Source organism: Hibiscus syriacus, unplaced genomic scaffold (assembly GCF_006381635.1).
Source record: "Hibiscus syriacus cultivar Baekdansim isolate YM2019G1 unplaced genomic scaffold, ASM638163v2 tig00110794_pilon, whole genome shotgun sequence".
Lineage (NCBI taxonomy): Eukaryota > Viridiplantae > Streptophyta > Magnoliopsida > Malvales > Malvaceae > Hibiscus > Hibiscus syriacus.
The window spans coordinates 381,048-397,017 of record NW_024062865.1 but is presented as its reverse complement, the minus strand read 5'-3'; the positions used below and the strand labels follow the sequence as shown (position 1 = coordinate 397,017).

The 15,970-nt window shown below is 34.7% G+C and overlaps 2 protein-coding genes and 1 pseudogene across 3 annotated transcripts; all 3 read right to left on the bottom strand.

The window, feature by feature from the left end:
* Window positions 1-1,650: 1,650 nt before the first annotated feature.
* On the bottom strand, window positions 1,651-4,134 carry LOC120141216 (annotated as a pseudogene).
* Window positions 4,135-7,511: 3,377 nt separating this feature from the next.
* LOC120141214 (protein CURVATURE THYLAKOID 1B, chloroplastic-like) lies at window positions 7,512-8,727 on the bottom strand. 2 transcript variants are annotated; one of them, XM_039156149.1, is made up of 6 exons: window positions 8,521-8,724; window positions 8,307-8,428; window positions 8,120-8,206; window positions 7,965-8,027; window positions 7,846-7,883; window positions 7,516-7,758 (listed from the first exon to the last, which is right to left on the bottom strand). In XM_039156149.1, exons 1-6 carry the CDS (start codon window positions 8,678-8,680, stop codon window positions 7,701-7,703), a joined length of 528 nt encoding a protein of 175 aa, XP_039012080.1. In that variant the 5' UTR covers window positions 8,681-8,724; the 3' UTR covers window positions 7,516-7,700. The 2 variants fall into 2 exon arrangements, with proteins under 2 accessions (XP_039012079.1, XP_039012080.1); XM_039156148.1 differs by having other exon boundaries at window positions 7,512-7,758; window positions 7,846-8,027; window positions 8,521-8,727.
* Window positions 8,728-10,934: 2,207 nt separating this feature from the next.
* Window positions 10,935-13,501, bottom strand: LOC120141213 (transcription factor bHLH67-like). Its single transcript, XM_039156147.1, has 4 exons — window positions 13,127-13,501; window positions 12,138-12,812; window positions 11,673-12,050; window positions 10,935-11,529 (listed from the first exon to the last, which is right to left on the bottom strand). Exons 1-4 carry the CDS (start codon window positions 13,157-13,159, stop codon window positions 11,461-11,463), a joined length of 1,155 nt encoding a protein of 384 aa, XP_039012078.1. The 5' UTR covers window positions 13,160-13,501; the 3' UTR covers window positions 10,935-11,460.
* Between the last annotated feature and the right edge of the window lie 2,469 nt (window positions 13,502-15,970).

Genomic DNA, 15,970 nt, shown 5'->3' with positions numbered 1-15,970 from the left:
ATAAAATTATTAGTACTCGGACATAATATGATTTGCATCGAAACTGAAGGGCCCTCCAGGTCCGAAGGATGAGAGACTAATGGTGGTTGCCTTTGCAGCCAATGGATTAAACTTGGGTGGGGCTATTTCAGGCTCTGCCTTCTTAGCATGCAAGGAAGATTGTTCCGACAGCGGAACCACTCTATCGCGTCCATGGAAAAGCCTGAATGCCATGTCAAAATTTGGGTCGTCTTCGAAAATCGGACCATTTGCTCCTCGTACCTGAGGTGTAGAAGTTAATTTGAACTTGAACCAAGAACATGATGCAAGAAACATAAAGCTCATAACATAATGATCCGTAATCTTACCGGCAACGGAAAGGACATGGCCGACGAGAAAGATAAGTTTGTAGGCTCATTAATGTTTCTAAAAAATGGACACCTGAGGATTTTCATTTGAGAAGTTGCGGAGTCCTCGTGTAAGCTTTTGAATGGAAAATTCATTTTAAATTACCTGCACAAAGACATAAGAACTAGTAATCCAAATCTATGAATAGATAAAGCCCAGAATGATTACATCTCTTAGCATTAAAAGAACCGTACATATATGAATAAATTAAGACCGAATAAAACCACTGACAAAACAAATCGATGCTAATTTTACTGCAAATTAAAATCAAACATATTTGAACAATTACAACAGTCTGATCCAGAGAAAAAAGGTAGAGTTTAAGCTTTCAAACAATAAAATGTCAAAAGCACAAACAAATTCAAAACTATAACTCTACCAAACACAAGGAATTTACTAAATCATCCGTGAATGAATGTAAAATCATTGCAAATTACTCTTAACAAGCTGGTATGATGGATCTTAAGCTAAAGTCAAAACAATCGATAATGGATGATAAAATTGAAGCCTATAAATAGCTGATTCTCCAATTATTCTTCCAAAGACTTGAAATCTAATAACTATAACAATTACCACAGAGATCAAAGAACAGAAACCCGTACACAGTTGAAATCCATTATGTGGATCAACAAATTTCAACAAAAACAACGAATTCCCTTTCAAAATAATGCTCGCATGGAATTATGAAAATTCTATCACAAATCCAGGAAAATAAGTGAAAATTTTACCTTCTGGATGAAATTTCAATAAATTTCAACAAAAACAACAAATTCCCTTTCAAAATAATACTCGCATGGAACTATGAAAATTCTATCACAAATCCAGAAAAAGAAGTGAAAATTCTATCACAAATCCATGATGAAGGGGAACAAAAATAAGAGGAAAATAAGGGGGGAAATGAAAAGAATGGAGACAAAGAAAATTCTATCACAAATCCATTTTTCTTTTAATATCCTTTTTACTCAATTAACCAATAGACTCATGTAACATTATTTTCTGCATGTCTATTCGGAACTCTGTGGGAGGAGATTATTAAACTAAAACTAACAAATTTAAAAATGCAATTTACAGTTTTTGACAAATAATAAGAGGATTGGATTAATTTGAACCCATCTCTATAATAATAAGAGGATTGGATTGAACCCATCTCTATACTAAACAGACCAAATCGGTTAACCATACAAACAAATAAAATTTACCATCAGCTCCATTTGCTAGAACACTTGAATGCCATCATAGCATAGTTGTGTTTCTCTACAAGTTTTACAGTATACTACAACATTGATTGTTACTCTTAGCCCGGCTGTAGAACATCTGTTTCAATAACAAAAAGAGGATTGATATTAGCAACAACATGTTGTTCCAAAGGAACAATAAGGTTCGACTCCCAGCCCGTGTACTGACTCTGGACAAGGATGGACCGAGCGGGTGGGTGTTGCCTCCTTAAAATTTTAAAATTACCATATATTTTAGATTTTTTCTATGTTTTTTCTATTAAAAATCTGTTTCCGTCCTCCTAGAATTCTATAAATTTGTTCATTCTTAAAATTTTAGATGTTCGCCCACTGATTCCGGATATATTTCGATTATTTAGTCCACAGTTGCGCTTTGTAACTATTAATTCTAATTATAGTTTATTTCGATATAATTGTAACTCCAAAAGAAAACTAATATGCAAACTGGATAATGCAATATATGATTATATTGTGGTGCACATGTACCTGAGATGTTGCACTGTGACCTGAACTCTTTTCAACTAAACTGTCCAGCTTCTCACCTCGTGCAAATATGCTATCAATTGTTTTATGCTGCAACAAAGACACAATCATTTCAATGATTGAGATAACTTCTAATCAATCAAATCAAGCTAACACAAGCATACCGATATTTTTCTATTTATGAACAAATCTTTCTTTTGAAATGATATAATTCATCACAACATTACAAAGAAAAAAAAGATTCAAATATGGAATAGTGAACAAATAGAACATTGGAGCTGAGGATGACATCGTAGTACGATAGCTCAAAGCTAAAAGGAAACAACACAAACTCATCACTTTTCCCACAAAAATATAAAATTGCTTACAAGGATGATTTTAGTCTCATCCAACTCCCTCTGAATTTTCAATAATTTATCAGCCTCTGCAGTGTCCTAAAAACGGTAAAAGGGTTATGTAAGGTTTTTCAAATATAACACTCCTATAAAGCTCCAATATTATACTTAGAAAAGAAAATGTGAGATTGATTTGAAAGGTGTAAGTCCCCACATTTAAACACAGCAGAAATGAATGAAAGATAAAACAGATACCTGAAACTTGGTCAAAGCCTCATCCAAATAGGGCCAAATTTGAGTGCTATCAACTTCTGCAGTTCTCCATGATTCCCCAAAATTTCTCTGATATTCATCCACCACCTGCCAAACATTACTGTTTGAAATTTTCCAAAGATCCCACAGAAGAACATCCAATCTCATAAACATATTTCAGAACACCATATGTCAAACGTGAGGAATGTGACCCACAAACTCTAGACGTCATCTTAAACTCTTAATGTATTATACGCACAGACACAGACATAGACACATCCACCCATCGTCCCAGCAATCTAGTTATTGCTATAAGATGCAAAGAGAGGGATTGAGCCGGAAAATGAGACTTAGCTATAGCTAAGCTAGCCAGTAAGCAGAGAAACAAGAATGAGCTGAGGTCCGAGACAGGAAATGAATAAAAACTAAAAGCTAGGAACATGGAAGCTGAACAGGGAGTTACAAGTTGAGAGCTGGTGGGTCAAGTACCGAAATGAGGGACGTGTAGGAGGAATAAATCAGTGGTTACTGAATAAGGTGAGATTAAGCCAATATTAGGACAACTATCAATAACACTTGCTCCTATACATTATAGTTCATTCCACAATAATTGAATCTATAAAGATTTATGCATGTAAACACGACCGCAATCATCAATGAATATATCATTTCTCTAATTCCTCTCTTCTTCTCTATTTTCCCTTTCCATTCATTTCCTGCTATAATCATTCTCAGGCTATGAGAACCTGATATTATAACCACAGAGAACGCCAGTGCAGAACACCAATATTGCAGTCAATAAGATTTGATGATACTGAATTATAAGGTAAATCGTGACACAGAGAAGATAAGAGTTACACTTCGTTATATTACCTGGTTGAGAAGTGAAAAAGCACTTCGAACATGATAGTGACTATCCATAAATCCAATTGCACAAAGTCCATTTCTGTTTTAAGAATGTACCATGCACTCTACATTAAAATCACCAAACATAAATAAATTAATCATTATTATCATAATTAACCAAATATCTTCTCAAACCTAAAACAAAATCATGATATTGATTTTACTAATAAAATCGAAATTTCAGAAAATATTTTCTTTAAAAAAACAACAATGTAATACACGATAAAACAAAAGAAGATGCAGAGACAATGTTATTGATCTAATTGCCAGAGATATTAATAATCAAGGAAACTAATATTATCCTGTAATGAGAAAAAATTAAGAAAGGTTCACAGAGGAGGGACCTTCGTGCTGGACGAACTGGCACTGACCGGGAGAGGTTCGTTTGTCGACGGTTCGAGAGACGAAGATGATGAACTCCTAACGCTTGGCCTTTAGAAGAAACCGAAATGGCTCACGTCGGATGCATTGGCTAGTATTATGGGATCGAATCCTTCCGACTGGCACTTTAACACCAATAACGCAGTGATTTTCATCTTTCCACTTCTCTTTCAATTTTCCCTAACAAAAAAAAATGACAAAAACAATTTAATATCTTTCGCTCCGAAAAAAGATAAATATAGAAAATACAATCTGAACGCTAGAAGGGAGATGGGAGACTAATACACCAGAAGCAAATCTGAACGCCAAATGGAAGAAGAAACAGGTTTTCTTTCAGGCAGAACCAAGCAGAGAGAAGGGTGTTTTAGACAAGAGGACCGGGAATGAGCAAATACCTAAGAAAGATGGGGGAATGATATTCCCGAGAAAATAAGAAAGAAATATCACTGTTGATATTCATTTTTACTTGCACTTGGGAATATAACTCCATCCAAATGTGGGTATCGTTACCCGAAAAAAAAAACATTTCTTCCAAGAATGAAAGATACGTGAACCAAACGGGACCTTGGGGTCAAAGCCGCCGTCCTTGAGGAGCTAGCTCTAATCTGTCTGGAAAACACTATTCTGCTTCTTAAGGTGTTGGACACACATTTCAACATCGTTTTTTTTAATCCAAACTATGCGATGCAGTTCTTAAGCTTTCTAGAAAACACTATTCTGTTTTCAACTCCAAGGAATCATTATTCAAAGTGGATAGAGGATTTTGAACCCAACCCACAAGTTTTGAGCCAACCCTGTACCTGTGTACAACCTAATTAGATTTTTTAAAATAATTTGAGGGGATTATAAATTAACATATATTTATTATCTTTTTAATTTGATAATGTATACATATCTTGCTGACGTAATTATTTAAATTCAAAATTTTAAAGGAGAACAACTCTTCCTTTAACCACTAAGGTCATTAAATGGGTTCGCTTGAAAATATTTGATTATTTAAGAGTTGTACTCTTAATATTTTTTATAAGATTTGTGCATTATATAAAAAGGATAAGTAGTATGGTAAAAAAATAGCACTAAGGTGCGTTTGGTTCACGGAATGTAAGATTATCAGTGGGAATAAAAGATTACCAGAGAATAGGATTATTAGGAATGTTGTATTTTGTGTTTGGTTGGTTTAGCAGGAATGTAAGATTATCGTGTTTGGTTAAAGGAATAAAAGATTATTAGAATGTATATTTGACCAAATTGTCATTATTATATATTTGTATAATATTACAAATTGTAAAATATTTATATATTTTCTTTAAAAAAATTAAATTCATAATATTTATATAAATTTTTTTACAAAATTAAAAATATAAAAAAGGTTTAATGAAAGGGTAAAAAAATTTTAACCCCTGAACTTCATATAAAATTTTAATTATAGATTTTGTTTTGTAAATCTAAAATAATTTAAGGATAAATTTGTAATTTAACCTTCGTAGAATTTTTATTATTCAATGACAGAAGAATGATATTTTTGAAAAAAAAAATTAAGGGCATTTTAGTCCAAAACGTCGGTAATGTTACAATACCTAAGGGAAGTGAGGTAATGACATTCCCAGTAATATACCCCAAAAAATATACTATTGGTAATAAAACATTACCGAGAATGAGATTCTCTGCCAACCAAACATGGGAATGTGGGAATCCCACAATCCTTGAACCAAACACCCCCTAAGGGTGTGTTTGGTTCACAGAATGTAAGTTAACAGTGAGAATAAAAGATTACCGGGAAATAGGATTATTGAGAATGTTGTATTTTGTGTTTGGTTGGTTTAGCAGGAATGTAAGATTACAGTGTTTGGTTAAAGGAATAAAAGATTGTTAGAATGTATATTTTATCAAATTGTCCTTATTATATATTTAATTTTTAACAAGTTGAATTCGACTATAATATTACTATAATTAATTTATATATTTTTCTTTAAAAAATTTAAATTCATAAAATTTATATAATTTTTTTTTACAAAATTGAAAAGATAAATAGGTTTAATGAAAGGGTAAAATTTTATTTTAACCCATGAACTTCATATAAAATTATAATTATTGTTTTTTGTAAATCTAAAATAGTTTAAGGATAAATTTATAATTTAACCTTCGTAGAATTTTTATTATTCAACGACAGAAGAATGATATTTTTGAAAGATTTTTTTTAAAAATCAATTTAGTCCAAAACGCTGGTAATCTAATAATACTTAAGGGAATGGGGTAATCACATTCCCGGTAATATACCCAAAAAAATCATTATTGGTAATAAAAGATTACAAGGAGCTGGGAATGTTGGCCAATTAAACGGGGGAATGAGGATTCTATACCCCCAGTAATCTCATATGCCGTAAACCAAACAGCCCCTAATACTAGTATTTTGCCCTTGTAGAGGCCAACTACTCCCATCAAAAACTTGCATTGTTACTACTCTAACTAAATTTTTACTTTTTTATTTTTTGGAAAAATTCTAACTCCAATTTTGATAATGAGATTTTTGTACCTGTTGCAATTTCACATCTCGAAGCATAAGCAGAGGTGTAAACAATCCATGAAGAACCTGCTTGAGAGAATATCCCATAACTAATGAATTATGCGGACTTTATTCCAGCTATGAAGATCTTTAAACGAGACATGTCAAATTATTTTAATATAATTTATTAACTATTTAAGGATTTTATTCTTATTTCTAATATTATAAATAATATATGATAGTTTACCAGCTGAATTTTAAAATTCTTATGATATTAGTTCAGTTGATTTATTATTGTTGTAATAATTTAAAAACTTCAACTTGAATGCAATGAAAAGTTGAGGAGATGGATGGATCAAAAGCAATTTACTTGGCCACCTCCATCCATGATTGACTTGGTTAGTTTCAAAAGTCGAAATTTAGCAACCCAATAAGCAAGAATTATATTTATATATAATGGAGTACTGAAAATAATCTCGTAACGTGCTTGAGATATTGAACAGATAGAAGGAATATGAGAGGAGATATCAAAGTTTAAAAGTGATTTTATTTTATTCTTTTTAAGTAAACGTTACTTATTAATTATTGTTTTATTTCACCTACAACAACTAAAAAGATTGAAAAGTGATAGTTACAAGAGCGTGCTTCATCGGGCAGTGGTGAATTGTAAGGAGGAGAGAATCTCTATCCCGACGTTCCATTGACCATCACCCGACGCCATGATTCGACCAGGTCCGCAACTGATCGACCCCGTCCGTCATCCCCCATTGTACAGGAACTTTACGTACACTGAATAGTATGATAAGTTCTGGAAACAGGGTCTCAACGCCGAAACATGTTTAACATTTAAGACCCTTCGTTCTCAAGTTTCAAGCAAAATATATGCAGAAATAAAGATTTAATTCAGTCCACTCCGATTGTCTAAAGCAATTCATAGTCCGCATCCTCTAAACTAATTCTCTATCTGTAAAAAGTAATTGAGATTACTTCTATTAACTTCCATAAGATGTGTGGTACAGGAGGAAAATGTAGAAGTACAAAATGTATCTCAATTGCCCACTACAAGACCAAATTACACTGGCTGGATTACTTTCGTTAGAATTTTGTGCTGACAATGGCAAAGGGCACATGTTGATGCTGCAAATATTGGGCTTCAGATTTTCAAGTCATTTCCACATCTCAGCAGCATCATTTTCCTTAACCAGTAACCATTTTCCTCTAGCTGATTCCAAGTATTTCCTTGAATGTCTCCTTTACTTTCTTCAACAAAGCGTCCCTGGATTTTTAGAGTAGGATGACAGAAAGATCGTCACTAAAATGGGAATTTTTTTTTAGAAAGGATTCTGCTATGCATCAGGCTTACCTGTCTGGCTTGAAAAGAAGGTACTTGTAGGCGAAGTACTGCAAGGAGATAACACAAATGTCTAAGAAAAATGAGGATTTCTGAGTGTCAAAGCTTTGATAAATTGAGTTTAAGCTTACCCCACTGAAGCCAATACCCACGGCCTCCATTAATCCAGGAATCAAAGGAAGCCTATCAATTGCCTATTCCAATTTCACCAGTTTAATTGTTATTTACTTATTTTGGAGTATAATCAGTTTTAGAGTTAAAACTATCTGCATCATTTGAATCTCACCGAGACCAATCCAGCAGAACCGACAACGGCAACCAAACCTGATACGGCAAGTGTACTCACTGCGTACTTGTCCTCAACTCTGTCCCACTGAAAACCGATGATATATGTTCGTGTCGTAAGCACTTGTATTGAACAGGAAAAACGAAGCGAAGATTGAAAGAAATGTGACATGAGGGAACATTCTCACGGTTTTCTGTAATGTCTTGATAAACTCTGGCAGCTCAGCTGGTACAAGTTCCACCGGAGCTTCACGGGCTGCAAGAGCCTCACCCGTGGCCATAACCATCATGTTTCGAGCAATCTTGCGACCTGAGATGAAGTTGACATACCATTTTATTGTGTTCCGTGCACACGATCAAGTCGTGTTGATATATTGTATGAAATGAGATATTGAATTTTACAGTAAGCAGTGGTCTTCCGGGCCCGACTCTGGGATTGAACCGGTGGGGGAGGAAGAGTCACACACGGAGGCGATGCAGTAGTCGATTGACGAGGAGCCTTGGCATCCACGAGGATGGATGAGGAAGGGATTGATAGTGCTTTGGAGGAAGCTGAAGCCATGGCAAGTGAAATGGGAAAAAGATGATGCAATTTGGTTGGGTTCTATAAATTTATTGTTTCATTTTTTTTCTGGTTAATTTTAGTAGTAAATGATGAGATAATTGTGAGATGGGAATGTGCAGATGGATTGTTCTCCGAGTTTGCACACACAGAACCACTCATTGAGTTGATGTAGATAGAGACGGCAATTGGATAGGCCATTTACGGTGTATGATTCCGATTTAGCTCTCTTTTCTGTGCCAATACCCTTCATTTGTGTTATCCATCTCAAATTCCAAACTCAAAAATATCTTTTTCTCACTCCCACTCAAATTTTGTTCATTGTATGTGTGACTAAGAATAAATCTTAAATTTACATTTAACTTTTGCTAGTAGAAAAACCTTCATTGAAATTGTCCACTTCTCTGCTTTGTCTTCAAAAGTTATATTTCACAATGAGATTAACAACCCGGATAGGATTAAATTACTGTAACGCTTTCATATATGAAAATAGATCAAACGTTAGAGTTCAACAGATAAAAGAATCCATTGGCCTTTAAGTTGGGACATTATATTGATCTTTTACAGGTGGGGAATATAATACTAATCCCTCACCACCTTACATCAATTACGAGTTGGCAACTTTCCCTTGTACTTCCACTCATATTTTACATACATAATTCTAACTTTCATTTACTTTTATACTACATCTTGTTTATTTTTTAACAATAAATGATTAAAATAAATATAACAATAGGTATAATTTAAAAAATATAGTTTTATAATCAAAATAGAAATAAAATAATAGATGATTAAATAAGAAGTATATATTTTTAATTTTTATAAGGAGAGAGAGGGGCATTAGGCCGAGTTAAGTTTTTTTTTCAAGGCAAACTTCATGTTCCAAAACAAAGGTTTGATAATCAGCCAATAATTTGGGTTGTCTTATATAAGTAAATAAAACAGGTCTTTATGGGAAGAAAGGCCCACCCATAGAATCCATGGCGTAGCCTACAAAATAAAGGCTATAACATACATCATCCGCCGAAAGCTAACCAAACCCCAAACTATTATAAAACATCTCCATTTTCTATTTTCTCTGGCAAACGTGCACGAGCGGAAAGTGCAGTGGTTGAGTAGACAAACCCCTCGCATCATCATTCATCAATTTTTTTTTTAATTTGGCACTTTTTTCTTAATTTATTAATGTTGTTGAAGAGGGTGATGACTATTGGTCAAAAATGGAGATTCAGATTCTTCCATTTCTTTGATTGATGGTACGGTTATGGAGGAAACATTAAGAAAGTGAGGTGTACACCCATGCCCCTTGCCCATGCCCATGGCTATGGGGGGACCCAACCAGACGAAGTTCTTAGGTACAATTGTAGTGCATGATCGAGCTTTATCATTTGCTTCATTGGAATTTGCAGAATGGTAAGATGGTCAGGATTCTAATATCATTGAATAAAATTGAAAAAAAATGATTTCTTGGCATTTAAATCTTTAACAATTCCCAATTACTAACAAATATAATAAATACCAAGTTCCCATGGAAAAGAAACCTCTGTGCTACTAGCTACTACATAGGAACAACATAGTGAAACAATAAGAGATGAATGGGGATTTGAAAGCTTTTGGTTGATGAAGGGACGTAGTCACATTGCCATGTCACCTGGTTCAGGTATCAAACTAGGGACGGAGCAATGATAATATATAAATATTCTGGTTTCTTCTTCCCGATAAAACATTCACTTCTTCCAAAATCTGAGACCAATGTCTCCTCCTTTGATCCGTTTTTCTAAACGTTAATATACCTTTTGGTTTTTCATCGACTTGGAAAGAGCTTAGGGTCATTAAACAAAACCTGACAATGATAGGTTGTATATAGTTTTTTAAAAAGGAATGGATAACAATGGTGGATCGGGACTGAGCTTGAGGGGGAAGAAAAACGCAAGGTAAGGCTGTCAAAAGGGAAGCAACACGAAGACCAAAATGATTAAGACATGTCTAGAATGAGAGGGTGATTTGTCTCTGGTTCGGTCTTCTTTTGATTCCATTTTCACATGGGATGTATGCCTTAAGCTGCTGCTGCTGCTCACTTTTGCATTTGCAGCTCCCTTATGACAATTTTCAGTGTGGGAACATGGGTTGCTCACTTGCTCTCTTTTCAGCTTAGCTAATGGATTATTGACTTGTAACAAAAAAGAGGGTCCATGGGATGGAAATGAAGTATATGCCCATGGGAAACTAGAGTACACAAATGAAAGGCGCAACCAAGAGAAAAAAAAAGTAGGCGGAGAGGACGTTAATATAATGATGAAACATCATACGGACACCCCAAAGTCAATATAAAAAGGGAAGCATCATTGGCTAAAATGTAATCATGAGATTCAGATTTATACAACAAATTTTCATACTTGATCAAACCCCCATACAATGCCTCACCAAGGCCCCCAGGGGCAGGGCATGGTGGCTCTCGTTTGGTCCCCACGGTCACAGAAAGCTAGTACTAGAATAAGGAAGAAGATACTTGGAAATTACATAGATTTACTTATTATTTCTAATAAGAGCGAGCAAATAGGATCATTAATGAATAAACAAGGGAAGTTTCTCAAGTTAAGAAGTAAACATCAAGGGCTCTGTCTTGAGTTGTCTTTGTGGAACAAAGCATTTGCTTACAATGGACCCCCCTCTTTTTCATTTTTTACCTTCTATTTTTTCCTGGTCTGGTTCTTCACTTGAGGAATCAAAGTCAGCTGCCTAATGAGTAATGAGAATATCCCTAACATTTTAGCTTTGAATTAGCTGAATATTTGATGAACTGCTGCTGCTATCTCATCTGCTGATCTTAGCTCAGAGTCGTCCTCCATCTGTCATTGCCATTTCCAGCACAACCTCAGAAAATAACAAAACAAAGCCAGCAAGAAAACAAGACGAATGTTGATAAATTTTGGAACTACGGTTTGAGCCAAAACAAAACCAAACCTTTTTTATTTAGAAAAATGAACAGTACCTTGAGATTGAACGAATAAAGAACAGATGCTTGCGAAGTGGTAATGTTGAGATGCAAAACTGTTAATCTAAGACTTTCAAGGGTGACAATGGCTTGCACCAACTGACCAGCTCTTCTTGGACACTGAATCTTTAAGTTGACATGATTGTGTATTACATTAACCTCAACTTCAGCTGCTCCTGATTTGTTTTCTGCTTTTATTTCATCTCCACGGTTTCCATCTTCAGATTCCATGGCAAACTTTGACATGAAATTATCATTGATATTGTTGCTTTCTTCAAATCCTCTCATTCTCTTCTGTGCTTCCAGGGATTGAAGAAGTTGCTCTAGCTCCTTAACGAAGTCAATTGCACCCCCTATAATTGAGGCTTGGTCACCCTATAAAACAAAGCCCAAACATGGTTCTCGTTAAACAAAGTATTAACAATGGGACTAAAATTTAGTTCTAAGGCTAGATTAATATACTCTTTGGATATAATATGGAGGCATCAGAGAGCGGAGGGAATTTAGATAATCGCTCATTTGACGTCTACGGTTTCGTTCGACGGCAATGTGGGTCATGCGTTGGCTCTCGACTTCTTCTTTGTTCTTGGCTTCCTTGGTTCGTTTTCGCTTCCGTCGTTCTCTAGTGACAGGAGGTGATTTTGTGAAGTTTTTCAAAGGCGAGGACAGCCCCAAGTTGTTGCCTTGTCTACCACAGTTGTCTGCTGTTGCTGAGTTTGGTTGGTCTTGGTTTGACCCGGAGCTGAGAACCTCGAAACATGAACTCGAAGGGGGGCTTGTCTTAACGTCTTTGGTCTCGGATTTGATCGGTGAAAGCAAGTCGACTAGTATTTCATGAGTGACGCAGCTTTCTAGTTCCGGGGCTTGAATTTGGGTTTCCATTTCCGGAACGAAAGGATTGTTGTTCAACTCCCAAGGCTTCTTCAAGTGTTGCAGCCTCAAAAGAGTCTGGAAATTTGGTTCTCTAAAGGCAAAATGCTGAGGTGATTCTACACTCTGAAGCATTTGAAGAAATGGCATTCTCTCTTCTAAGCATGGTGTTGAAAACTGTGCTTCTTCTTCTTCACCAAGACTTAATCTTTCTGAGTTCGCAAAGCTTTGTTTGAAGCATTCCACCTCCAAATGATCTCCTAGGAACTTCAATGAACAATTTGAAGGTAACAAACAAACAAAAAACAAAGAAAATAAGCAAATTTTTTAACAAGGTGGAGTGCACATGGCTCACTCTCAGCAGATAAAGAGAAAAGGAAAGCATAATGAGAATAGAATGTTAAAAGAGTAAGAATCAGTAATAGTACAGTAGCATTTTCCAGGAAAACAACATAAGATGCCTTGAATGCAAGCGTTTTTATATAGAATAAACGCACTCTACACCTTGATTCTAGAAATGGGATTCAAGAAAATGCAAAAAAGAAGAAGCTAAAGTCCTAAAAGTAAGCAAAATAACATACATAAGGATTAATTGGTCCTTCGAGCTTCTCCATAACGCTTAGTAGTAATAAGTAGTTGAAATAAATGCCTTCAAATTCCTTTTCTCTTTCAAGTTGTGTGTCCTTCTCTCAGTTACCCAACATTCCATATATTGATGGCTAACAAATCAAAACAAGTAACAAATGTAACACCCCAAATCCCCAATGAAGTGGAATAAGACCTTAAACAACAAAACCCAATACCCAACACACAATTCTATTCCCCCTTGGTTTCCCGGTGCTTGGTAATAAATGCTTTGAAGAACTCGCACTGACAAAAAAAAAAGGAAAATGTAGACAGAGTTTAAATGCTGCAACAATGGTGAGAGCAAAAGGAGAAGAAGAAACAGATACGGTGAAAAAAATACCCAAACTAAGAATGAGAAGATATACAGTAAAGTGTTTTCAGTATTTGATAGTAGAAGGTTTGGTGAGAAAGAGAGAGAGTCTGGTTTACAAGGTCCCAAGCATTATTGGCGATGGCAGTTTTGTTCTGCAGCGGGGACACACAGTTGTGGGGACTGCCCTTTTGAGCGTACACCAAAGGGGAAATAAACTACTAATAAAGCTTTGGAAAGTCCTGCTATGGATTTTGTCACCCGTCTGATTGATAATGGGGCGTTTCCTTAAAGCGCATCTCCACCATTCTCCGTTTTATATATATATATATATATATATATGTTTATATATATGTTGAGTGTAAGTTACTCAATTAATCGAATTGAGTCGAATTTAGTAATCAAAAGTTTAAAGTTGAGCATGATTCGAAATTTGAGTTTAAAACGTTTCGAAATAAAAAAATTAAACTCAATTCAAATTTGACAAATCTTAAATTCGAAATATTCTTAGATTTAACTCGATTGAAGTTTAAATTCGAGCTCGATTTTTGTTTGAACTTGAATTTAAACTTAAACTTGAACTTAAACTTTAAGTATATGAAAATTTATATAATATTTTTAAAAACATATAAATGTTAATATTAATAATAATTTAAATTTAAAATAAAAAATTGATATATTATTTTTTTTTGAGTAGCTCGCGAGGTTGTTTTTCAAATCGAGTATCAAGTAGCTCGTTTTAACTCGTTAAGAATTCGAGTCGAGTTCATTTCAATTTGAGTTTTGATCGAGTCGAACTCGAGTAGCTCGTTTTGACTCGTTAAGAATTCGAGTCGAGTTCATTTCAATTCGAGTTTTGATCGAGTATAACTCGAGTAGCTCGTGATTTCTCATTTACAGCGCTACATCGCGTTGGACAAATATTTGATCAAAAAAATATGGGTGAACTATGTGAATAGTATCTTATGTTTTCAGTCTGTCCGACTTTGGTCATCAATTTAAAGATTAAGGGGAAATAGTTCCTAGCGTTATTGATCCGTTCGATTTTAGTCTATAATGTTATCGATTCGTACGATTTTAACCCTTCACTCGTTAACTCTCGTTCAATTTTAGCCTCTCGATCATGGTAGAGACTTAAACAAAAGGGGTTGGAGGAATTAACAGCAGATTGACTTAAATTGGACGAACCAATAATAATTCATATAAATTGTATAACTATTTCAGTTGTAACCTAAAATAATATTGTCAAAACATTCTCACTTTAATTAAAAGTCTTACTAATCGTGTAATTTTTTAGAGTATACATGTAATATTTTAGGTTAAAATTCGTGGTAATGTAACATTTTCGGTAGTAACTAAAAATTTTATTAATTGTATAGTTTTTTTAAGTTAAATATAATAATATTTTAGATTAAAAGTCACAATAAATTAATCTTCACCTCCGGGGTTCATATTGCGACCCTTCGAATTTATTCTACCATCTCTCTGGTTTAGCTTCTTGCTGGATTTTTCTATTTCAGTTATATTTAGATCAAAATACATTCCGTTTTATAATATTAAAACCACCTGCCCATTATTTTTACCTAAAGAGATTTGCTCGTAATATGTGGGGTTGTTGCCCAATTTCCACAGAGAAAACAGCTGTGAGCCCATTAAAACTATTCATTGTTTCAAAGGACAGAAACTTGTGTTGGAGAGGAAGGATATTGAGTTTTAGATCTGTCTTTTGCCTTGAAGCTCAACTAGTCAAGTTCCTCAATGTACCAACCACCCTTAATGATTTCTGGGGTCTCATATGTTCTGTACAAGTTTGTTCATCAATCTTGTCATGCTGCTAAAAGTTTCAACACTCCCCGTATAAATTTACCCCCCCCCATATTTCTATTTATAAATTTGTATAGAAATAAGGTTCTTGCTTCATTTTTTTATGGGTACCTGCCTTTGTATTTAAGAAGCAAAAAAAAAAACCCCCGCCATTAATGGCAGAACTCTGATTCAAATCAGTCGGAAGCCAAACGAAGACAACAATGTTGTTGACTGCCAGACTAGTTTGCAATAATTCTGGGGTTATTTGAATGATCATTTTGATGCATGAAGGATGAATATTTTCGGTCATTGATCTAATGGAATTGTCGAAAATTAAATGTTGTTATACTATTAGTAGCACATCAAATTCAACTGAATTTCCAACAGTAAACAGTAAACAACATTTGCTTCTGGCAGCAGCAAAAGCAGAGATAAAATTGGAGAGCCTAAGAATTATGGACACATAGTATTGTCTCTAAAAATCTTATCCATTTGAACTGAAGTTTATTCATTTTCAAGTCTTCAGCCACACAACCAGCGGGGCACACTCTCTTGCTAAACAAAACTGCAAACTTCGGTCTTGTCTTGTAGTTCTTGGATTATGCCCACGCATCTACTTGTGTCGGTAAAAAAGAGAGGTGGTATTCATCTCATCAACAATATCTTGTATTATCTTCATGGT

Coding starts and splice junctions, on each gene's coding strand:
- LOC120141214 (XM_039156148.1), bottom strand. CDS start 8,680: ATGGCTTCAGCTTCCTCCAAAGCACTATCAATCCCTTCCTCATCCATC. Junction 8,429..8,520: donor CCGGAAGACCACTGCTTACT/GTAAAATTCAAT, acceptor ACTTCATCTCAG/GTCGCAAGATTGCTCGAAAC. Junction 8,207..8,306: donor TCAAGACATTACAGAAAACC/GTGAGAATGTTC, acceptor ATCGGTTTTCAG/TGGGACAGAGTTGAGGACAA.
- LOC120141213 (XM_039156147.1), bottom strand. CDS start 13,159: ATGGAGAAGCTCGAAGGACCAATTAATCCTTAT. Junction 12,813..13,126: donor AAGGACCAATTAATCCTTAT/GTATGTTATTTT, acceptor TGTTCATTGAAG/TTCCTAGGAGATCATTTGGA. Junction 12,051..12,137: donor CTCCATATTATATCCAAAGA/GTATATTAATCT, acceptor TTTGTTTTATAG/GGTGACCAAGCCTCAATTAT.